This window comes from Chelonia mydas, chromosome 8 (assembly GCF_015237465.2).
Source record: "Chelonia mydas isolate rCheMyd1 chromosome 8, rCheMyd1.pri.v2, whole genome shotgun sequence".
NCBI lineage: Eukaryota > Metazoa > Chordata > Testudines > Cheloniidae > Chelonia > Chelonia mydas.
In genome coordinates this window covers 29,120,760-29,146,561 of record NC_057854.1, presented here as the reverse complement: position 1 = coordinate 29,146,561, position 25,802 = coordinate 29,120,760, and the positions used below count along the sequence as shown (strand labels likewise).

The following is a 25,802-nucleotide window of genomic DNA, read 5'->3' as shown; positions in this document are numbered from 1 at the left end:
GGGAGAAAGGCCAGTCCTTGCCTACAGACAGCCCCCCAACCTGAAGCGAATACTCACCAACAACCACATACCACACAACAGAACCACTAACCCAGGAACCTATCCTTGCAACAAAGCCCGTTGCCAACTGTGCCCACATATCTATTCAGGGGACACCATCACAGGGTCTAACAACATCAGCCACACTATCAGAGGCTCGTTCACCTGCACATCCACCAATGTGATATATGCCATCATGTGCCAGCAATGCCCCTCTGCCATGTACATTGGTCAAACTGGACAGTCTCTACGTAAAAGAATAAATGGACACAAATCAGATGTTAAGAATTATAACATTCATAAACCAGTCGGAGAACACTTCAATCTCTCTGGTCACGCAATCACAGACATGAGGGTCGCTATCTTAAAGCAAAAAAACTTCAAATCCAGACTCCAGCGAGAAACTGCTGAATTGGAATTCATTTGCAGATTGGATACTATTAATTTGGGCTTGAATAGAGACTGGGAGTGGCTAAGTCATTATGCAAGGTAGCCTATCTCCCCTTGTTTTTTTTCCTACGAACCCCCCCCCAAGACGTTCTGGTTAAACTTGGATTTATGCTGGAAATGGCCCACCTTGATTGCTGTGCACATTGTAAGGAGAGTGGTCAGTGTGGATGAGCTATTGCCAGCAGGAGAGTGAGTTTGTGTGTGTGGTTTTCGGAGGGGGGTGTGGGGGGGGGGTGAGAAAACCTGGATTAGTGCTGGAAATGACCCACCTTGATTATCATGCGCATTATAAAGAGAGGTTTCAAAGAGGGATGGGCTATTACCAGCAGGAGAGTGAGTTTGTATGTGGGGGGGGGGGGGGGAAGGGTGAGAAAACCTGGATTTGTGCTGGAAATGGCCCTACTTGATGATCACTTTAGATAAGCTGTTACCAGCAGGAGAGTGGGGTGGGAGGAAGTTTTGTTTCATGGTCTCTGTGTGTATATAATGTCTTCTGCAGTTTCCACGATATGCTATGCATCCGATGAAGTGAGCTGTAGCTCACGAAAGCTCATGCTCAAATAAACTGGTTAGTCTCTAAGGTGCCACAAGTACTCCTTTTCTTTTTACGAATACAGACTAACACGGCTGTTACTCTGATACTCCCATAGAGTATCTGCTGTGAAAAAGCAAACAGGTGGTGGACTAAAAACTGATGATCACCTCCTTTAAATTTGCTTTTGCCTTTCAAAGTCATTTACATGACTTCATTTATGATTTGCGTGCACGTTCTCTTTTGTCTGAAGGCCGAAGACCTCTCTGTCCCTAGTGGCTGCTATGAATGAAGCTCAAATCATAAGAAAGCAACTATAAGGATCCTCTTTTACCATTCTTGCATGGACTGTACTACCTCTGCAATGTGTCTGGCCTTCACTGGCCGGGATCTCCCAGGCTGGCTTCCAAAATGACACTCCTGTATGTCACCTCTGTGCTCGGCATTCCTGCTGGGACTCAGACAGCTGAGTAGATGCTGTTAAAATAGAAACTAGAGTCCTTCTAAATGTTGAGTCAGTAGCATGTCAAACACTTTAATAAGCTTAGCCAACGTAACTTAGTTATCTCATATATAAAAAGAAAGCTCGTACATGACCATGCAATGCCACTCTTTAGCAGACCTGGAAAAGAGAAATTATATGGTATTGTATTTGCTTTGATGGCCTAAGACGTGTAACCCCAGCAGTCACAGGAGCTCAAGCAGTTCTGAAAGCTAATGTTTAGCTCTCTGTTTGTTTGACTGTTCTAAGAGTGTTATCTCTGCCATCCTTACATCGTGAACCATATACCCTGATCTAATCAGACATTGACCTGAGTGTGTGTTATCACGATGGATGCTAGGGATGTAGCCTACTGATGATGATCTTCATTGTGTTTCAGATGCGAGTGCCTACCTGGCTACAGTGGCAAACACTGTGAAACTGACGATGATGACTGTGTGAGCCACAAATGTCGCCATGGTGCTGTTTGCGTAGATGCAGTCAATGGCTACACCTGTGTCTGCCCCCAAGGGTTCAGGTAAGCAGAGCGTTGTGCTCATCATTCAGACTGTGTGTATTCTCTGCATAATATCTGGTCTCTTCCTACAATTGCTCAAACAAGCCTCAAGATGTGGTATTTATCCATCATTTACTGTGTGAACTGATGGCTCAGTGCTCTTAATCTTCCAGATGGGCTGGGGCCAGATACTCAGGTATTCTCTCCTTACTTTGAAAACAGAAAAGATCTCAGGGCTCAGCATCTTGTCCAATATTCTATTAGTACGTGAGCGACCTGGGTTTCAGCGCTGGGCCAGCAGCAATGAGGAGAGCTTGGAGGGGTAGGAGAGGAGCTGTCCACTCAGCCCGTAGATGAGGCTGCTTTGTGTCACTCTGCAGCGACCGCTGTGTCTGACAGAGGCACAGCAGTGCTGTCAGCTAAGAGGAATCGCATCCAGCCCAACTTGCCACCAAGATGTGGGGCAAAGTGGCAGAGAAGCTGAAAAAAGTGTACATGAGGATGAAATGTCACTCTGAGTTGGTGGCTCTCCACGCTGTGGCGTACTAGAGCAGATAAAGGGTTGAGCTTACACATCCAGTGAGAGAGCTAGATTTCTTATCGTCACTTCCTCTAACTGCTCTAGAACCACAGCCCTCCTACATTATCCAGCCTTTCTAGGAAAGGGGATGATAGAAATAAGCTTACTTAAATCTGCAAACACCTAAGCAGGCGGGAAGGGTAAACATACTTACTAGATGTTCTGTACTTTACCCCAATGAATGGGGGAAAACTGAAGACCTGCTTTTGAGGGTAATTCCTGTAGCCTTCATTTAAAACAAAAAAAACCCTTTGGCTTTTCAGTATACAGACTCTTATGGTAGCTCAAGTCATTCTGTTCCATTTCCATTTTAGAAGGTTCTATAAACTGGCCATAAAATTCATATTGAGAAAAAGCTTGGCATATAAAATCTTAACCCAGGAGTGATTTCTTGTCTTCATCTCATCTTGCTTATATCTGTGGAACTCCGTAGACTCCTGATTCTTGCTGGTGACAGTGAGATCAGAATCAGGCCCATATACACTCTGTGCATGTCTAGCACTAGAGATATGGCTCTTAACATACCCTATAAAGACTTATTCCCTATCCAAAGAATTTGCAATGTAAGGAGTCAATTCTGCAGACACCTGGTAACCAGAACCACAGTTAATACTGTGAGCTGTCCCTTTGAAATCAGTGGAACAGTGCACATTGGTAATTACTGCACCAGGAAGTGGGTGTTTGTAGGATCAGTTCTACATTAAGTCAAGACAACAGAAAGTGATTATAAGGAAGGGGAGGAGAGTGAAGTTGTCACTTGGATAATTAGTGTGCATGCTTTGAGGACAACTCCATGTATTTTTTTTATTATATCTGTGTGTGGTTTAATAGCCACACATAAAACACTTGTGCTTGCTGACACACACACACATGCACAGAGCAGGTGGGTGAAATACTTACAACGGAACAGAAAATGTGAAGGATTTCACTTGATCCTGTTGTTGTAAAATTTTCCTGTGAAAATGGGATCATTCTCCCAGTGATGTGCCGAGTTTTACAGTTTTCCATGTTTTGTTACCAAATAAGCTGTTTGTGAAACTTCACGTGTTTGTAGAAATGAGTCTTCTGTTACACAAAGCTGTAATGAGACCTCATGAGATTCTGGCTCCAAGAACTGCACCCGCCCCACTAGAGAACATGTAAGTTCCATCAGAGAAACAACTGGGATGGTAGGTGGAGATCTAGCCTTTTCAGCTGAGATATGTATACCCACTCACCCACAGCATATCCAGCTCTCAAAATATAGGGTTCTGAATGTTCTGTGTCTGTTGGTAGATGAACTCTGCACAAGTCAGCCTGTGCATTTCAAGTCTCCAATTCTGACAGCTGCTGATATATCAGACTCCTGGAAATCTTGCTGTCTGTCAAAGATGAGAGTGCTTCTCCAAACGGATTCACTAATCAGTGCCTGAGGTTAGATGCTGGCTTCCTTCCAACTGAATCTTTTCTGTATTTGAAACAAACAGAGAGAGAGAGAGAGAAGTACCTGAAAAGATCAGCCTGGACAAAACAAAAATTGCATGAGCATTTATAAACCCTATTCTGTGCATAGCAGTTTTTTTATTCTTCTATTTCATCCTTATTCTTTTTTTTCTCAACAAGTATTTTTATTGCAAATCAGTCAGCCTCCTATTGAACTGACATTGATATTTACAGCAAAGTAAGCATGCAGTTTCGCAGGACCAAATCTTACAAATATAAGAGAGACCCCTGAATTTCTTAAGCAAACCTTTTGCATCATGTTCCATTCCCTGCTTAAATCCTGTAGTGACCACATCAATACAAGGGTACAAGGTAGACATTTTCTTCGTAGAATTTTAATCACTAAATAGCCTTGCTATTTGTTAACATATTCAAGGATTTGGACTCCAGGTTCATGCACCTCTACGCTTCCTGTTCAAATCCAACTCAAGGCAGCTATCAGATGGCAATAACTCTAGGAGTCCCCAGCTAGAGTGGTGATCTGTTCTGTGTTTTAAGGAATGTCTCTTAGTTGATGCTCAAGAGGGAGGTACTAACAAGCATTTGAGAGTGCGTCTTCAAGAAATCACACTAAGGATCATATACTGAATAGAGTTGGTTGGAAATTCTGTGATAGAACATTTTCCCCTCTATAAGTAAATGAATCAAAAATTAAATGTTCCATGGAGATATTTCAATTTTGACCCAATTGCAACGGAACGCAGGCAGAGTTCTGATGGAAACCTCTCTGATTTCCTACAAACTCACCTGCCCAGCTCCTTGCCAGCCTGGGCTTTCAGGCCTCCAGCTGTTTGACAGTCCATGAGCCTGGGAAGCCCAGCTCCTAAGCACCCAGGCTCCTCTGCAGTTCACCTGGTGGTCTGTCACAAAGTTGAGCTTCCAGGATCCCAGGTCCTCCACAGCTCAACAGGTAGACTGCCCCTGAGCTGTGGACCCCAGAATGCCCAGGATCCATGGCTCTAGAACAGCCCACTATGCAGACTGCCCCCGAGCTAGGACTCCCTGCCCTTTTCTGGAGAATTTCAAAACTTTGGCTGTTGTTCCAAATCAGAATGAAACCGGATTTCCAAATATCAAAAGCCACCATGAAATGGCATTACTGTTTTCTGCACAGCTGTAATGATTAGCCCTGATATAGCACTTTTCAGCCATAGGATGAAACGGGTAGGCAGCATTAGCCTCATTTTACAGAGGAGGAAATGACACAGAGAGCTTAAGGGAATTCCTCACGGTCACATTGCAAATGAATGGCAGAGCCAGGATTATAGAACCCAAATCTCCTGCTCCTCAGTCCATTGCCCTTGACTACACCACCACCCTCAAGTTTTAATTCTAAATTCCTACATGATTCCATGTAGTGAATAAATCACTGTGAGGAAGGTCTGTTTTAGAAATCAGCTTATGATATTTTTCATATAGTTCTTATAAATTGCCTTGAAATGTAGATGCGAGCCCTACTGCCAACTAGTGTTAAATGAGTTCGGTTGTTTAGGTTCAGATCCTAGTGGTATCCACATCACCATATCACTGTCACAATGATCATTGTCTGACTTGCATCCCAGTAGCCTCAGAAGAGGCTTACAGGCTGAATGGGCGGTGGACTCTGAATTTGCCTTAGGCTTTTGGAGTTAGTCCACTCTTACTGTCCATCCAGAACAGTTTATGGTTTTTTTCAAAGTGAGCATTAAAATTCTGCTAACAAAAACTATCTGCTCATTATTCTTTTCATGCCTCTGGCCTTTTGTAGTTTCAAAGCACACAGCTCTGAACGGGAGTGTGACTTTTTTTGTTAAGATTGTAATTGCAAACATGTTGAGAGACAGAGTTCAGATCTGTGATGTGCAGGCATGTAAAATCACCTCCTGTGCATTTGCAAGATATGCAGTGATATATGCCATGGGCATCAAACTACTAAGGGGATAGGATAACTTTGCAAATGTTTAAATACTGACAGAGGGAGAGAAGGTTTGAGGTGGCCTAAGAAAGATAACTAAGGAGGTATCAGATGAAACTGAGCACAGACATGTTTGGCTAAATATCAGAAAGCATTTCAGTGAGTGTACAGAATAATCTCCCAATAGTTGTGTCTATACTATTGTAATAAATGCATGGTTCCCTAGCAGTTTTGTGCTTACGACTGTGCTGTACATCATGGTCACATGGACGGCACAGTAAGCGTGGGGTTAAAACCCATATTCCTCTGCTGAGGAAGCATATTTGAACAAGAGACAATCACCATTGGCTATAGCAGTCTAGGGCCACAGCTGTAGAGTTAAGCACCTCTGATTCCATCCAGTAGGGATTAGTAGTATGCATTCACACCAGTCATTTCATTATGGTGTGAGCTATTAATTGCTAATTTATAGTTGCTCTATATGCAACTATAGCTTATTGCTTCATGTGATTTTCAAATACTTAATATGCTTTTCTTCCTGAAATGTTTTCTGTGTGTCTTCTGTCCAAAGTATGATTTGTTTACCCCGGACAAACTCTGTTTCTACAATTCACGAAACCCTATTAGGCAAAATCTGACTTGTCAAATGTTCCCTTTAGCAATCCATGGAACAGCCGTGTTGTTCTGATAAATGTTGCTTCAGAGGGGAAACATATATTAACTCTGCTGAGCTTTACATAAACCATCTTGGTATTTTTCTCCGTTGTGTGGCTCCCCCTTGTGATATTTCACTGCAGGAAATTCAGCGATTATTCAAATAAAACAGGATTATACAGCCCCGTAGACTCCTTCCCTGTGGACTCAGGCAGCTTGGACAAGCAGGGCCAGACTTTGACTTCCGATCGTTGGGTATACAAAAAGCCCCTAACAAACACTTGTGTGTAGTGTAACTTTTTGATGCTAGTAGCTGAACAGCTATATCTCACTGAGACAGCCAGTAAGTGGGATGTGATTGCAGGGAGTAAATTACCAAGTGATCCATGTGGAGATTTGGGCATTAGAACTCTTTAGAAATCTTTGAGCGAGACACTGTCTACAGGCAAAACAGCTTCCGTAGCACTTCCTCTTTGTTAGTGGAAGCTGGTATGGGCCAGGTGATTTTCCTAAATTCACATGAAAATATATAGGCTTAGTGTTCTTCTACCTGAATTATTTCTCTCAGACAAAACAGAACAGCTCACACTAGGCTAGACAAGGACTAAGTGCTGAGATACTAGTGCTACCATTCAGGGGCAGCAGGTTTGTAGAAATTTTGCTGGTGCCCAGAACACCCAGAGCCAGCCCCCCCCCCCCCCCCCCGCCCCGAACTCCATTCCCCACCTGCCTAGGGCTCTGGGAGAGAGTTTAGGTGGGGGGAGGAGGTCTGGGGTGCAGGCTTTGGGCTGAGCCAGGGGATTGGGGTGCAGGCTCTGGGAGGGAGTTTGGGTGCAGAAGGGGTGAGAGGTTGGGCTCTGGGAGGGAGTTTGCTTGGGGGAGGGGGTCTGGGGTACAGGTTCTGGGATGGAGTTTGGGTGCTGGGTGCAGGCTCCAGGCTGAGGCAGGGGTTGAGGCTCTGGGAGGGAGTTTGGGGGCAGGAGGGGGTGTATGGGAAAGGGGTAGGGGTGCAGGCTCTGGGAGGGGGTAGAGGGGTGCAGCGCTTACCTGGGGCTCCTAGGCAGGGCGGGCCGGGGGGGCCTCCATGTGCTGCTACCCCCAGGCTCTGCCCCTGCAACTTCCTATTGGCTGCAGGGGCGGGACACAGACTCACCCTGCCCAGGGGCCGCAGGGAGGGGCCAGCAGCTACATGGAGCGATCAGGCAGGAATCTGCTCAGCGCCGCTGTGCTGCTGGTGGTGAGTGCGGGCCCTAGGCCATTTTGGAGCTCCCGGGGCAGAAGGTGGAGCCAAGGGAGAGACATGGCCTCAGACATTGCTGGAGACAGGCCCCGGGCTAGGAATATTCCTGGTGCCCAGGCACCAAGGGCCCATAGAATTTGCCGCCCATGCTACCATTAATGTGTTGCACAGCCTAAGACAGTTAAAGAGTCCGTTTTAGCTGACACTAGGACAGCAGTGGTAGCTTCCCACTAAACTGGCCCTGGTTAGAGATTCTCTTCCTACTGCCCTGATAGAGCATTCACCAGCCAATCACAAGAGTCCTGATTTGAGATGACAATCTGGCACGTAATGAAACCAGGAGACTGCCCTAACTGGACACGTTCCATTGCTGTATGCAGTGTTGATGTAGCCATGTCAGTCCCAGGATAGTAGAGAGACAAGCTTGGTGAGGTAATATCGACCTTGTATTTAGCTGTGACACTCTCTAAGTACTTTTCCCAGAGCTGAGCAAGAGCTCTGTGTAGCTCAAAAGCTTGTCTCTCTCACTAACAGAAGTTGATCCAATAAAAGATATTACCTCACCCACTTTGTCTCTGTAATTGGACATGTCCATTCTAGTATCTGGCTAGCAGGTGTAGAGGCTGGTGTTAAAATCTGCTTTGATTAGTCCTCCAGCTTTCCTTAGTGCCGGGCTGCAACTGACAAGTGTGCTAATAAACAGTCAAGCCTCGGCATCCATGGGTAGGAGCTACTGTAGCAGCTGAGTTAAATTGGCAAGCAAGCTGACATGTTAGTAGTGCTCCTTTGTGTATCTAGGTTAGCTTCTGACAGCACTCTTACTCTTTTTGTTCCCTTGCCTCCTTGGAGACTGGACCTCAGATAACTCCACTGTAGAATATGGTGTATTCCTGAGTAAAATACTTGGGCGGGGGCTTGTGGGGAGTAACTAGAGCTCATGGAAAAATCTCCATTACCCAGTTGAAGACAGGGTTCCTTGCCTCAGATGACACCCCTTCTCTGGATATAGCTAACTCACACCTGCCAGAGAGAACTTTTTAGCCTGATACTCATCAGGAATGTTTTAAAGTGCATATTTGCCTTTGGCATGCACCAGATTGAACCAAGTTTTGGGAAGGGAACAGTTTCCCTGGGGAGGACTCCCCACTTCAGAAAATTCTAGCTGGCCTTCCTCGTTTCTGCTGATGAATTGAACATAATGCTATGCCAGCAACGTTGTCAGTATATTCCTCAGGAGCAAAATATAAATAAGTGGTGGTTTATGTTTGCCCAGTGGTGCTGCCTTCTAGACTACAGTTTTGAGGACACTTTTTTGTTTAAACAGGAAAACATATGAATAGGTTCGCCAGTCCCTCTGCAAAACTATGCTGTGTGGGTAGATAGACAGAGGACTCCAAGAGATATGTTCCCCTCAGCCTGTGCTAAATTCCGCCACTGTGACCCCCTGAAAGCACAATGCATCAGCTCCAAGCAATGGGAAAGGACTGGATTCCTAATTAACTATTGCTGTCCCCGGCATTGTTATCTAAGAGAAGAATTCGCTCTGAGGCCATACTTCTGTGCACATGTGGAGTCTGGCTGTGTAATGTGGCTGCGTTCGTGTGGCAGATGCGGGAAGTGTTTGGTAATATGATAAGAAAAGTGTTGAAATGCAGTTTATCCTGGAAAGCCTGGCGAGATGATGGTGGCTGACAAGGAAGAAAGAATGTTTAGCCACATTAGTATATTTGGATTTTGTGTCATGCTGGCCTTGGACCGGAGCAATCCCCAGGGGTGATACACATTGTAAAGTAGGCGGAGGCAGCCTGAGCACTTACTCAGTATTTTGCCACCTCTTTCCCAACTCCCACCTCGGAGTCCTATACAATAGATTCCTGTCTGCAGTGATGACACCGCCATGTACAGGGCCAGGCTGTGGATTTGGGGGAGAGTTAAGAAGAGGTTTATTGTGGTACAACTCAAACTTAACAGACTCCATTTGTATAAACAGATCTGTGTGTGGATGCGGGTGGGGAGATCATTAGGTCCCACTGGCTACCTGCAGAAGTAGGTAGAGCCCAGCTGCTTACTCCTTCCAGCCCTTAGCCATTGACTTATTCTTTCAAGGTTATTTGCCCAAAGAAAAAGAAGGGAAACGAACTCTAAGAAAGAAAAAGGAAAGCGGAGGTTCCCTCTTGCATCTGTATTTCCCCCAAACCAGGGATACCCTCTTACTGGCTGTGAAAGCAGGAGTACTGCGGAAGCAGGTTCAAGTGAAGAATCCAAAATGTAATTAACATTTGTACTTTATTTACTCTTCTGTTTATAAAATACTGGGCCAAATTCTGCTCTCAAATATGGTGTAAATCCAGAGTAATATCATCAGCTTCGATAGACCTCAAAATTTGACCCATCCACATTTCCTCAGATACAAATACCTCTATTGTATGGTATCAAGATGGCCCAGTTGATTGCCTACTGAAAGATCACTAGATTTAAGTCCAACACCATTCTATCACTGCAGTGAAATATTAGAGCAGAGGTGGCCAGCCTGTGGCTCCGGAGTCACATGCGGCTCTTCAGAAGTGAATATGCGGCTCCTGGTATAGGCACCAACTCCGGGGCTGGAGCTACAGGTGCCAACTTTCCAATGTGCCAGGGCATGCTCACTGCTCAACCCCTGGCTCTGCCACAGGCCCTGCCCCCACTCCACCCCTTCCCACCCCCCCCCCTTGAGCCTGCCATGCCCTCGCTCCTCCTCCTGCATGCCACAAAACAGCTGATCGGGAGGTGCGGGGAGGGAGGGGGAGGTGCTGATCGGCGGGGCTGCCGGTGGGCGGGAGGCACTGGGAGCAGGGTCGGGGAGCTGATGGGGGGCTGCTGACACATTACTGTGGCTCTCTGGCAATGTACACTGGTAAATTCTGGCTCCTTCTCAGACTCAGGTTGGCCACCCCTGTATTAGAGTGTTTTGCACTCATGCCACCTGTTGGGTGAGATGTTAACTATTTCCTTTCTCTGGTAAATTACCCATGAGGAAATCAACAGTGAAGAGTAGAGGATGCCATAACCCCAGTTTCTTTACTAACTTCTATCTCAACAAAAGTAAGCTCGTGGCTAAGCTGGAGTTTCTACTGAATACATAACAGCTGTCCTATTTGCTAACAACCATTGCACTCCTAGTAGTACTGCTTGGTAAAGGGATTAAGACTATATTCTAACTTCAGTTGTAGATGCTTTCTATATACACTCCTGGAGGTTTCATTTCCTTAGAGGAAGGGAATTTTCTTTTGTTTGGTTGGTTGGTTTTGGTTTTTTTCAATAAGAACTCTTATCCAGTGGAATTTCCCTGCAAGATAGGTTGACTTTTAATTCTCCAGAATTGCACTGGGTATTCTAGCATTTTGTGTGTATGCACGTCTTCCATAACTCTCTTATCAAAAAGGACATTGATACCATGGTTGGAACATGAAGCATCTCTGAGCACTGAGCATGTATAAAAGCAAAGTTCTGTTTGCAATCTCTGTGCACTGAGCAAAGATTTTTCATCATTTCATTTGTTATTCACAAGCTCCAGTGGTTCCAAGTGATCACAGAACTTTATGCTGTATTCATTAGCACAAAGGTTTTGCTGGTTTTGGAAAGCTACTGTAATTAGGAACTTCAGGGCAGACAGCAGGTGCATTGATGCGCTTTTCTGCTTGAGCATCTCAGTGGGGTAACAAACTGTCTGCTTAATGTGGCAGCCTAGCAGTGCCCATGGATGGTATGGGAATACTAGGTAGAAATGTTCAATATGCTTTTTACTGTTTAGTGTGTCAAGTAGAATTACATTGTAAGATCACTGCAATTTTTTACACTCTCCCTTCCCTCCCCTCGACCCCCACAATATTGTTTTTGCTATTTCAATGAAGTTTCATCCAGTGATGAGCTGTCAAAATCTTAACAACCGGTTCCCTCCTCACCCCACGAGGGGGTCGTGGCCCACCCTCACCCCCCAGGAACTCCTGCCCCATCCAACCCCCCGTGTTCCTTGATGCGCCCCCCCCGGACCTCTGCCCCATCCACCCCCCTCCCCTGTCCCCTGACTACCCCCAGAACTGGGCAGGAGGGTCTCGTGGGCCACCGTAGTGGGTGCCCACCCCGCCCCTAAGGCCAGAGGGACCTGCCGGGGGGCGAGGTGGGGAGTCCCGGCGGTGCTTACCTGGGGCAGCTCCCAGGAAGCATTGGGCAGGTCCCTCTGGCTCCTAGGGGGGAGCAGCCACTCCCCCCCACTGATCACATCAAAAGTGACACCTTAGGCGCCGACTCCGTGGATGCTCCGGGACTGGAGCACCCACGGGGAAAATTTGGTGGGTGCAGAGCACCCACCGGCAGCTCCCCGCTCCACACCCGGCCCCAGCTCACCTCCGCTCCGCCTCCACCTCCTCCCCTGAGCGCGCTGTCCTGCTCTGCTTCTCTGCCCCCCCCGCCCCCCCCCCGCTTCCCGCAAATCAGCTGTTCGTGCGGTAAGCTGGGGAGGGCTGAGAAGCAGGCGGCGGCCGAGGGTGGCAGAGATGAGATGGGGTGGGGAGCGGTTCCCCTGCGCGCTCCCCCTCCCCAGTTACCTGCTGCTGCACGGGCAGCCCCCCCCCCCCCCACCCCAGCTCACCTCCGCTCCGCTGCCTCCTCCCTGGGCCTGAGCGCGAAGACGCTGCCTGTTTCTCAGCCCCCCAGCTTCCCGCGTGAACAGCTGATTCGCGGGAAGCCGGGGCTGGGGGGCGGAGAAGCAGAGCAGGGTGGAGTGGAGGCAGAGCGGAGGTGAGCTGGGGCCGTGCGTGGCGGGGCGGGGAGCTGCCGGTGGGTGCTCTACACCCATCAAATTTCCCCCGTGGGTGCTCCAGCCCCGAAGCACTCATGGAGTCGGCGCCGAAGGCACCACTTTTGGCTGGTTGTTAAATTTAGAAGCCCTTTTAGAACCGGTTCTCCCTCACGGGACAACCGGTTCTAAAAGGGCTTCTAAATTTAACAACCGGTTCTAGCGAACCGGCTCTAGCTCACCACTGGTTTCATCATCCCAGCTTGTTGGAGAAAGCAAATAGTTTGGAACAAATTCCAGCTATAATGAAGTCGGGGAAATAACACAGGAAATTGAACCATAGCTATGGTTGTACATGTGGGCCCAAGCCTCAAAGGCCAGATCAGATCCAAAGTTCAGGTGTTTGTGTGCATGGTTTTGGCTCACAGATTTGGCCTATTAGACAGATAAAAGTCAGACACAAAGTATGGACCTGGATCAGAATATCCCTCTCCCCACCTAAGCTTTCATGAGTGCTCAGATATGACATTTCTGCTTTCACCCACCTCTAACTATTGCAGACCTTATTGTCCTCAGAACTTTTTCAGTCCTTTAACATAACCAGAAGCTCACCTAAGAGGGATCTGATGTTCCTGTGGCTGCTAGAAGCAGCATCATTAGGAAACTGCCCAACAAATAACATGGTGTCCGCGCCTTAACCTTTATAAGTTTCAGAAATTGGTCACATCACTAGAGATAGCACACTTCTTTTTTTTTACACTTCATACATAGAGAGCATGTCTACACTGCAGTCTGGGGTGTGATTGCAGCATGGGTAGGCATACCCATGCTAGCTTCACCCACACTAGTGCAGCTACAAATAGCACTGTAGACACAGCAGTGTAAACATTGGGCTAGCAACATGAGTATGTATCGAGGGTCCTCAGCTTGCTTGTACCACCAGTGCATGCTGAAGCCCGCACTACAGCCTCTGCCACTATTTTTAGCTATACTAGCATGGATCTGTCTATCCATGTCTACCTCAGATTGCAGTATAGACATAGCCCTAGGGTAAGGCAAACAGGTAGACCTTTTAAAACGTTTAAAAGCAGGGCTTTGGCCTCAGGGCTGCTGTTGTGAAAACAGAGATAGGCTTAAGCTGCAAAGTGTGAATCTGAAATGTTTCAAAGGGCGGAGGTGTGTGTAGGGGAAGGTGAGAATCAGATCTGGAGTTTTGGCTCAGTCCCTTGCCTAATGATACCATATTTGCATGTATGTAATTTGAAGTGGCCTCCTCCAAATATCCATAAGCAGCTGGGAGTCACAATGCCATGTGGTTTATTAGACTTGGGGAGTCACAAAACAATTCGGTGTTTGAATCTCAGATCTGGAAATGCTGCCAGAATGCTGAAGGGTTGTGATAATTACAGGTGCTTTTTTTTTTCCTTTAAAGTGGACTCTTCTGTGAAAATCCCCCTCCAATGGTTCTGCTACAGACCAGCCCTTGTGACCACTATGAATGCCAGAATGGGGCTCAGTGCATTGTAGTGCACCATGAACCAGTCTGCCGCTGCCTGGCTGGCTTCGCTGGCCAAAAGTGCGAGAAACTCATCACCGTCAACTTTGTTGGGAAGGATTCCTATGTTGAGCTGCCGTCGGCCAAAATCCGTCCTCAGGCAAACATCTCCCTCCAGGTATGTCGCACAGAAGAGGTAACAGCTCATCTGTCAGCCCAGTGTCCTTCCAAGAGATAACTTTTCAGTGCTTTTAATCCCGGAGGAAGTGCATTTATTGACCCACAGAATGACAGACAGCTGGGGCCATGTTGGGCAGGTGACAGTGGCTGCTCTGCAACTGTGCTGTCACATTATGCAGCAACTGAGATAGTCCCGTCCCTGGTTTGACACCCCCCCCCAACCACACACCAACCTCTCCGCCCTGTTACTGTCTGAGACTCGCATAACAAGGTGGTATTGGCAGTTTAAACAGAGACGGTATCTGCAAATTTCCCTGTCTCGCTGCTGATGTACAGGTTAGCCTTTCATCCTTCATCAGTGAATAGTAGGGCACAGCATTGTAAAAAGATGCTTCTTGAAATGTTTTTTTCCAGAAATTAGACTGCTCTGGCATTACTGTGCATATTCACGTAGACAAAAGTGGATAGATTTTGGTTAAATGTCTACTTAGATCACTTCAATTTGCTTTGTGTCATGTGTTTTAGAAGATGATGGAAAATAAACATTATGGTTACCATGCCTCTCCTGCAGTATTTGTATTTTCTGGATCACAGATGCTTTGGATTGGAGCCACTAAATCCAATATTAGATCCATGTCTTTTGGAAGTCGTTAGACATATTTTAAAATTGTTTTTGTATGTCCAATGTCATTTGAATCGTAATTATTTTTCCATTGGCCAAGGGTAACAGAGGGAAAAATCTGCCCCTTTTAACAGTTTGTAATGAAGAGAAAAGAGAAACATAAAATTAATCTGTGACCTAATATATCTCTTCCATATACCACTGCTTATGCACCTGAACTGCTACTGTCCCAGCCTTGCCCCATGAAAGAGGCATGGCATTTCAAGTGATGAATGAGGATATGTGAAAGAGGGAGATTATCGTATTAGTCTTCCTTCATTTTGCTTTATTTTCTCAGTTTAGAAAGGAAATGGCTTCTGGTGTTGCAAATAATGTTCCGGAACTACTTGTGAGAACGTAAATTCAACATAGTCAAAACACCAGTGGGAAAGACTTTGAAGACAGGACTAGATTTCAGGATTAAGAATTGATTTTTTCAAAGTCTTATTTAGATGGTTTCTACCAAGTTTGTTCTGTAGACTGAAAAAATATTGTAAATTTCTATGTCTGCCACAAAAAAAATCTACAAATAATATTCATGAGGGTGTTGCCAAAAACCACAAAAGGGCCTGATCCCAAAGCAACTGAAGTCGATGGGACTCTTTCCACTAACTTTAACAAGTTTTGTATTGGGCCCAACATTACCACCACCTGTTTAGATTAATGTCTTCTATCATAGGTGAATTATTTCAAACTAAAGGAATCATAAGATCAGAATCATGGGATCATAAGATCTGAATTTTGCCTCTATATCAAAGGCCTCACTCCTGAAGATTCAACTAGTTGAAAATATAAATAATTTTTAACGTTGCATGACTTGCTCAGCATTTCTTTGTAAGCTGCTTTTTTAAAAATAATGAATCTTTATTATGATGTAGATAATGCAGAGGCCAACAAGTCTGTATACTTAGTTTATATGAGAGAGCAATTCACTTCATGAAGACAGATTACTTTCTCCTTTTTATTTTTTTCAAATTCTCTCATTTCAGATCTTAGGAAAGTCTCTCAAAGACTCTAGAAAGTCTGATATTCTCAAGGGCTCAACTGTACCATTGGCTAAGTTCAGAGCTTGAAACCCGTGACATTTTCCCCTTAAGTAAAATGTACAAGGAGTAAATGTCTCCCAGCAATAACTCAGAGGCCAGGCCTGCTTACTACATAGAACACCCACAGATCGTGTTCTCAAATCTTATTTTCCAGTTTAAATATTATTTCTGCTTCTGCTAATTAATTGCCAACAAAGTAAAATTGGGATACCTCCGTGGCCATTAAAAAGGGATTAAAGAGAGCTTCCTATTAAAACATACTCATAAAAGAATGAAAATCATGCTCTCCTAAGGGGCAAGGAAGAGTGTTTGTTTAAATGAAAATAGATTAAAATATTTAACTGTTTAGTTTTGCCACTTAACTGCCATTAAAAAAAAAAACCTTTGCAATATTTGTTGCAAAAATAACTCTGAGGCAGATTTTGTTCAAAGTTTTTTCTGTCTTTTTCTACTCTCACTTTTAGGGGCACCTCATGGGAAGGTGGATTCATCACCTGTGGGTTTAGGCTTTTGGGTATCTTAGGACACCAAAGATGGAAATCTAGGAGGGACTGGAAGGTTCTTATACTCTGACCCTCTGGGTCACCAGTTTGAACTCAGTCTGGCTTGGTGATAACTAGAGTTGAGTGAAAAATTCATAATGTATAAGCCATTAGGCACACTTTAGTTTCTCTTTGTGTTCACAGAATATCCATGATCGGATTGAAATTTTCTCAAGTTTATTTGTTTGCAATTTTGATAAACTTAATTTACTCTCTACCTGGCCTTTCTAAATCCCTAATTCAAGCTGTTGCTTGAACTGTGAAATGAATCATGTGCTGCCAAAAAACAGTCACAATTCACGCTCAGAGATTCAAGAGAGAAAGATTGGAATTAGAATCGTGCCTTCATCTCCTAAAATACAGGTCTCTACCATTTGAACTAAAAAAAGCACCTTGGACTAGTGGCTATGGTAGGTCCTTTTTTTGTGTCAAGACCCAGCAGCTAAATGACATCTCAGTCACTTGCTCATTCACACAAAGACACTACATCAGGGTTAATCACATTTCCTAGTGAGATGTGAGGTTTTCACAACTGGGTTCAATTTCCATTAACATTTGAATGTTCAAGATTTAAAATTCACAGCCCATGAGCATTTGAACTAGTAAACTCCATTGCACAAATGTTCAGGGAATACATTGCAAAGGGCCTAAGTAAATACTTTAAAAATGGGAATGGATCTCAGCAGAACATTATCTGCAGAATTGACCTGACTCTGCTGACCAATGCTTATGATGGCAGCTGAACAACCTATATAAAATGAGTTTAGCAGCTCCTCTCCAATACCTAGAGTCCACCTTGCAAAACTCACCATTACAGTCTAAACCTTCGTTGGCAGTCTTAAGAGACACCAAGGATAGAATGGGTGTGGAATTACACCCTCAGCTCATGGTCAACGATTGAGGCAGTTTGGGGGAATTTGCATTGCTACTGCTCTTGTTGTATCTGATTTTTAAAATGTCAGTAGAGTTGTTAATCTAAATGTAGGATCCTTCCATATGATACAAGTTTAGTGTTTCCATTTTTATTAACTCTAAAGCGTCCTCACCAAACTGTTGATGTTTCACAGGTAGCAACAGATAAAGACAATGGCATCTTATTGTACAAAGGGGACAATGACCCTTTGGCTTTGGAGTTGTATCAAGGACATGTGAGGCTTATCTACGACACACGGACCTCTCCACCCACCACGGTGTACAGGTAAGTTCCTCCACCTAAGCTATTACAGGATGCACTGTTCTCCAAATGATGGAGAGGTGGGACTTTCTATGAAAAATCTTTGTCAAAGAATGTGACAAGCTCTTTTTTTTTTTTTTTTTTTACTTATCTGTCCCAAGTTGGAATTGCCTTCCCTCCCCCCGCGCCAATATCCAATACACCTGTTTCGTTAGCTGGGAATCTTTTGTCTTCACAGACTGCAAAATTAGGATGGTTGCATAAACACTGACTTCTTAGCAGAGGTTAATCAGGTACTTCCCAGATGTATATGAGTTATTGCAGTTATTTCCTATTCTGAGAGTAAGGAAATACTGTGATTTCACAGATATTACAGTGTGGTAGCTTTTGGTGACTTTGCAACTGTCCGCTGTAATCAATTTCCTCCTGTTGATATCTACAGTAAACTCTGAATCCTGAGAGAGAAAGCAATAGAATGTAATGCCAGTGTTACAGGATTGCAGTTAGATAAAATGGGACAGGAAGGGATTGACTTTATTACAGGGCAGATGTTTTTAGAAGCACTGATACCTGCATCAACAACAAAATAAAAAGGTTAAAGAACCATAGCTAATGGAATTAAACAGAAGGGCAAGTGTGACACAGAGTCATCTGGATTCCAGAAGCCTGCAATTTCGAACACTCCAAGTGATAACAAGAGAAAATCTCAATTCATTAACCACAAGAGAGAGAACCAAAGACAAAAAGGGTATAAGCCATATCCAAAGTGGGTTTCTTTTATTAGGACCCTGACAGCAGTGCCCACAGGTCTTTCCTCCACCAGAGCCTGCCCCAGACTGACTTCCCTCTGCTAACCTAATCCATGATCTGCTAAATTTGTTCCATATGGTCATACCCCTCTACCCATACAGAGCCTGTTGAATTCAATGATAGGTGCCAAGGTCTGCCTGCATGGATGTCATTGCAGGGATCAGGCCTTTATTTTATATGCTGGTGAGATTACCCAGCTTGTCTTGCTCTTAAAGGGGTAGTGCCCTATCAGAGCAAGTATAAAAATGCAGTTTATATGCAGATAAAGAGGATGATGCTTAAACTTTTTCCCTAAAGATTTTCTCAATTCTTCATGTGAGATTTTAGTCCCCCAGAAACAAGGCAGATGTATAATTGCCTCTGTCTGTAGTTGCTGTCTCTTCATTTTGAGAGCTGAGATATATGTAACAAACGAAAATAAATCAGTAGGCTGCTTTCTATTCTTGGGGTATAAAGACTAATTAGGCAATGTAATGATATCAGCAGGTCCTGTACTGGAACAGAAAGGCCAGTGATTAGGTCTGTGCTATTCTGTCCACCCTAGGAAGGAACAAAGGGTTTTGTTAGTGATTTTCACCAGTGATGCAGGCTTAGTGAGAGGCGTGAAAATTTACTCTTTATTCAGCTGCTAATCCTAATTGATTCCATGTTAGAGCGAAGCCAAAGTTGTTAAACAGTTTTATGCCACTAATTAGAACATAGGAAAAGGCTCATTATCTGCAGACGGCACACCAGGTGACAGATCCTAGTGGGAGCCTGCTCTCAATTGTCAATGGCAGAATGGTGCAGTGACAGGAGCTGTTTCTGACATCAGAGTGCTTTATGGATCCACTACCTTCTGGTGAAGTTGCCAGAGATGGCAAGCATCAGTGCCCTCATTATTCCAGTGCCCTTCGTATTGATCAAGGAAGAGGTCTCCATTCAGAAAGACATCTCGTTACCATAAGATTAATGGCCTGCTCACTACGTTTTGCACCATGTGATCTGTTGAGATGGGAAAGTTGCTGCTTAATGCGATGCCCTTTCTGAAATGTCACCCTAATCTTTTATTAGTTTAAGGAGTACAGCAGAATGGGATTAGCATGAAGCTTGATGGGAAAAGATGACGCTGATTGAGAAAAACTGCAGCTATAGAATGTCAAAAAGAGACTTCTAAATGAATTTTAAAACGTTTTCCTTAAGGATGGGGGAAGGGAGAGAAACCTGCTTGTCTCCACAGATTCAAGGAGTTTAAGGTCAGAGGGGACCATTAGATCATCTAGTTTGACCTTCTATACATCACAGGCAATTAAATTTCATCCAGTTATCCCTGTATTGAGCCTCAGTAACTTGGGTTTGACTAATGCATAACTTGTGTTAGGCTAAAACGTATCTTCCAGAAAGACATTCAGAAGATAGCACGATATGGAGAATCAACCACTTCTCTTGTAGTTTGTTCCAATGATTAATCACCCTCACTGTTAAAAATGTATGCCTTGTTTCCAGTGGGAATTTGTCTGGCTTCCACTTCCAGCCATAGGTTTACATTATGCCTTTCTCTACATATTAAAGAGCCTGTTAATACTGGTACTTTCTTCCTGTGGATGTATTTGTACGCTGTAATCAAGTCACCTCTCAATCTCCATTTTTACAATCTAAACAAATTGAGCTCTTTAAATCTCTCAGTGTGAGGCATTTTCTCCAGCTCCAACTTTTTAATAATCTTTTAAGAATGTGAGCCCCAGAATTGCCCATAGTATTGTAGTATTGGGCTCACCGGTGCCATATACAGAGGCTACTTGCTCCTTCCCTGTCTAATGTGGTCAAATGGGTTATGTAAAGCGATTGAACACTCCTAGGCCCGCTTTGAGGAACTCACTCAAATCTTTTGGGCCAGATTTAGCCAACCGGCACCACCAAGAGCTGTTGCACCCCAAGGGGAATATACCCCCAGGCAAGGATAAGCAGTGTTTTCACCACTGTCCTTCAGAAGTATCTGCTGGGAGAGAGGGAGGCTTTACATTCAAGCAGGAGCTCTTCAGTTGGCTGTTCATCAGCTGAGGCTGCAGAGAAGATGCAGATCACCTTCTTTCTGTTGTACCAGCCCCTGTGCTATTCTGTGACCTTTGGGGCTGTCCTGGCTGTGGATGGGTCACAGGCCCACTAGCAGTCTTTCCATCATTGGTGATTCTGAGCCATAGTCTGCATAGTTGAGTGAAAGTGGCCCAGTGGACTTACAACTGTTGAATAACAATGAAACAAAGATAATGAGTGACTAATATAGTTAATCTCCGGGGTAGATAAGATGTTGTTTTGGCTTTCTAACTTAGTGTTTTTCAAAAATTTTCCTTTGACTTGTCTCAAAAGCCACGTGATCCATAATGTCCATGCATTGTTCTTTTAAAAATGTCATCCTAAAGACCCATGCATGGCAAACTGCCTGGAATGATCTCAGTTTATTTGATTATAATGGGCTCAGTTGGCCCTCCCTGGCTTTGAACCTGCTGTTTCAGTGTATTTCAAACTTGGGCTTTAGATTATTAAACCATCCCCACAAGCTAATGATGGTGTAAGGAGTGCTAGAAAGATGGATGAGGAATGTATGTTGGGTTCTGTTGGATTTATTTCCCCTCTTGTTAGTATGGTTCCAGTAACATGTTGTATTCCTCAAATGGTATTATTAGGAAACGGAAAATCTGTATCTATAAGTTTGAACTTCACCTCACCTGCTTTGGAGTTTTGAGACGACAGGCTTCCTTAGGGCTGTTACCCTGGGGGATTAATCAAGCATGGTGAAGCGAAATGTTAGTGGCTTGCTAGCACGCCTGGTGAAAGTAGCTTATACTGCCTGTTAGGTGTGTTGCTTTGTTTTTGTGGTCTCTGATTGGATTAGGGGGAACCCATTACAGGATCTTACTTGCTCCCTTCAGTGGATTTGTTTAAGTAGAATTGTAATGCAAAGTTAGCTAGGAAAAGACTAATTGGCTGTTCGTTCTGGACCTACTTTAAATTTCTCCACTCCTGCATTATGACATGGATGGAAAAGTCAAAGTTTGAATTAATGTTTTCTTGAGTATTAGCCATAAAGTCAGGTAGAAGTCAGCAAATATCCATTGTATGAGATTATACAAAGTATATTGCCATTTATCACCAAGTTGTAAGGAGATGTAAGTTAATGTATGAAAAACTCTACATTAATATTGGCCTTTAAGAGAACACCCTACTGTCCTATTATGAGTGAGGATCACTTTTGAATTGCAAATTAAAGACAACCTGAACCTCATGACAAACATTTTACAAAAGATCCACTCTGTACAGAGGCATTGCAATTCATTGCTTCCTCTTATCACTTTAATTATTGCTGAGGATATATGTAGGAAAACAAAATTCTGTTTTGTGAGCATTCTAGTTTTTAAACCAGATTGCACCAATAAGATAGTCTGTATAACATACTCCATAGACTTTTCACCCAGTAATTTCTGCAGTGGGGAGAATTACTCTTCCGTACTATATTACTGAACACTATTGAACCCAATAATGAGTGGTTAAGCTAGAACATATCTTTTAGAAGGATAACCAGTCAGTTGAAAAACTCCAAGTGATGATGAACTTACTACTTCCTCCTACTGAGCTGTTCCAATGGTTAAAACTCCAAATTGGAACGAAGTTGCCACTTTTGATATCCAACTTCAAGCCATTAGATTTACTTCATGAGTTTGTCTTCTAGAGTAAAGAGCTTCTTAATTTCAGCTATCTTCTATTTCTGTTATGTTCTTGATCCAGAGCATGACCTTATTCTCTGCCTCTTTATTTACACTGATGTAAACTTCAGTGACTTCAATGGAATTTTTCCTTATTTAATGGCTCTGAGTGAGATCAGACTTTGGCCAATGATCTGATAATGTAATGCTCTCCACGGTAACTGACATGTTGCAAACAGACTGTCACTTCAGGTGAAAAATGAGAAGCAGAAGTCAATGATCTCCTAAGAAACATAGAATGTATTTTCATGAAAATTTCCTGGCCGCAATAAAAATGTAGAAATGTAAATTATTATTATTAATTCTGCTTACCAGATTGGCTGTTTCTCTTTCAGTGTCTAATCCCAAATAATGTCAGAGTTCTTTAAAAAATTTAGAAGAATGTTCAGCTACTATCTACTGCATAAAATATAGACATTACATAAAATGCAATAAAATAGTCTACAAAAAAAATTAGTGATCTGATTAGTATGTGTATAGGAAGAATGGCTGTTCTTATAGTTAAAGCACAAGACCTGAAGTCAGGATAGTTGAAGCTATTTTTTTCCCTTGGTTCTGCCACATGCTTTCTATGTGACTTTGCGAAGGACACAGGTGTAAATCCTGTTCATGGTACATGCCTCAAGTAACTGGGCTAGGTGCAGGGGATCTCTCAGAGGATTTCTTCCTCCACAAGGCTGCAGAACAGAAATGGATTTTCTCATGCCCAGAGAAGGGCCCTCAAAGTGCTCGAATGTTAGTCTGTGCCTGCTGCTGAACCTGTTTACAGAGCGCAATGGTTGATGGGTCAGAAGAGCATGAGGTCCACCAGATCTCAACCATCTATCCCTATCCACTTTCAATCATACTCCAAAGCTTGTGATAGGTAACTGTCAACCCCTGCAGAGCTGGGTTCTGTACTGTGCAGCAAATCCTTCCTCAAGCAGTGGAACTGCAGTAGTTCCCCTGTATGTAGAAGCCTCCACACCCACAGCAGGCAGGGAAAAGGAGACAGGATGTTCCCCTTATATCTCTGTACCTACAACTGTTCATCAGTAAAGGGTAATATGACTTCCCTGCCCCCAACAGAGTTGATCATTACTTCTTTAATGCATTGAGCTCCATGTAAGGAAAGTACTATAGGAGTGCAAAAGCATTAATTATCATTAGAATAATTATTAGAATTTGTCAAATACAATATTCACCAGAAGTCTGATTGCAGAAGCTGACTGTCTGTATGACTGGTCCTTTTTATTCCAATACCTTTATCCCCTGCAGCTTTTGCTGTGTTGATCCCCACTGGGATCTCTATTTGATGCTGCTGAACGGTCTCCAAATAGACCATTTTCAGAGATTTCCATGAGACATCAGAAGGTCCTTAACAGTTATGAGTATTTGCAATTCATTTTGTTCTCTCTACCGCACTTTCATTTTTTCAGATCCCCTTAGAGATTTTGCATCAAATATAATGAAAGCAACTGGCATTAATCTCTGACCTGCACAGTAAATGTTGTAAAATTCAAATGTACTTATACATCTTGCATGAGCCAAGGCAAAGGATGGATGAATTCAGGCTTAGGAATGAAATACTTGATTTTGTGTTATTCAGGAACAGTCTGCTTCTGAATGCTTTGCGGGTATAGTTTCATTCTTCAGGATTCATTTGGATTTATATAGGCAAAATCCTGTTGGCATTAATGAATGTTTTATATGTCATTCCCTCAACTATCTGGGATGAGAATATATGCTTAAATGATATTGGGGTTTTTTTACATCTTAGCTATCTGTCCTGCACTCAACACACAATAACGGAGTGCCTAAAAACAATATTAACATCTAGAAACCAAATCCAGATGCTCCATGTTAATGTTTTATAGGTTTTATTTCCAACCTCCGTTAAACCAGTACCATTGACTTTATAACAACAATATCTATCTCTTAAAAAGCACTTTACATCAGTAGCTCTCCAAACACATTACAAAGAAGGTCAGTATCACTATTCTAAGTTGTAAGTTAGCATTAGGCACACTCTAGTTTGTAAATTGCTCCGCAATATTGTGTCATGGTGTTGTAAAAAGGAGAAAACTACAACACCCTATGCAGCTTCCATACAATAAAACTGCTTCTAAGCAGCAGACAAGAGTCAAAATGTAATGGGGTTTCCAGGGCCTTCTATTGTACATGAATCAGTTCAGCAGTATTGGTCAAAAGAAGAATTAAGAGGTGGTGTGTATATAGGGACTTAATAAATAAAGCAAATGGAAGGTGGATGTTGTAATAGGCTGAATCAATGGTGGGTAGGTAGGGTTACATCCTGAGGGATGCTGAGTACCTGTAACTCTGTTGACTACAGTGGCAGTTCCAGGGTTTCTACTTTCCAGGATCAGGTCCTTAAATCCTTATCCAATGAGAAGAAAATGATTGTAAATCAGGATATCACTATTTCCTTTTATTTCTGTAGCATTCTGCCTGATATTGTGGAGGTTTAAGTGTGAACAGAAATTGCTAGTAAAGATTCCATTTGGGTGTGTTGGAGGTTACTTGTCACCTGTTCCTTGTATTGAGTGTCTGGGATGAGCTGGGATAAATTCAGTGCAAGTTTTCAGTTAGGAACTGCATGGCCACAGCAGGTGTAATTGTTAAATGATAAGACTGTCCTCCACCCCAGCAGGTAATTGATTCAGTCTATCAACAATATATCATTGCCTCCTTTATGAGAAGTTAACATTTAAAATATGACAGAGCAGAACAAAGTTTTCTGACACCCAGTGAGCACAAGTAAAAGCAAACTGATACTAGACCAGCTTTCACGGGGTAGTTCTGTTTCTGCATGTTGGAACCATGGTCTCATGCTGAAATCCACTTCCAGTGAATATGTGAGAGAGGTATGCAAACCCAAGCCAGTTGTTTTCTAAATGTCCTAAAAGATCATTGGTCCACAATAAAATGTTCTGTTGTCAACAATGGCCAATACTAGATACTTCAGAGGAAGGTGCAAGGACCCCCATAATGCAATATTATGGAATAAAACTGCTTATCGGGAAAATAACTTTCTAAGCTCTCCACCCACTAGTACAGGGGTGGGCAAACTATGGCCTGCGGGCCACATCCAGCCTGCGGGACCATCCTGCCTGGCCCCTGAGGTCCCGGCTGGGGAGGCTAGTCCCCGACCCCCACCCCACCATCTGCCCTCCCCCGCAGCCTTAGTGCACCGCGTGTGCAGTGCAGCTTGCACCCGCCCACCTCCCAGGCTTTCAAATAAGTCTGTCCTGCTGCTCTGAGCGGCCTGGTAAGGGGACAGGGTGGGGAGGGCAGGAGGTCCCGGGGGGCAGTCAGGGGACAGAGGGCGGTTGGATGGGGCGGAGGTTCGGGGGGTGGGGCGGTCAGGAGACAGGGAATGGGGGGTTGGATAGGGGGTGGGGTCCCAGGGTTTGGGGGGGGACAGGGAGCAGGGGGGTTGGATAGGGGGTGGGGTCCCGGGTGGGCAGTTAGGGACAGGAGTCCTGGAAGGCGGGGGGATGGATGGCTC

At 44.0% G+C, this 25,802-nt stretch overlaps 1 protein-coding gene across 2 annotated transcripts in view; it reads left to right on the top strand.

The window, feature by feature from the left end:
• Positions 1–25,802, top strand: part of SLIT3 (slit guidance ligand 3) — a 798,441-nt gene that overhangs the window by 753,180 nt on the left and 19,459 nt on the right. For both annotated transcript variants that reach the window (XM_037906776.2, XM_043553076.1), the window contains 3 exons: positions 1,903–2,040; positions 14,079–14,319; positions 17,638–17,768. In XM_037906776.2, the coding sequence (XP_037762704.1) occupies positions 1,903–2,040; positions 14,079–14,319; positions 17,638–17,768 (510 nt within the window). The remainder of the gene's footprint in view (positions 1–1,902; positions 2,041–14,078; positions 14,320–17,637; positions 17,769–25,802) is intronic.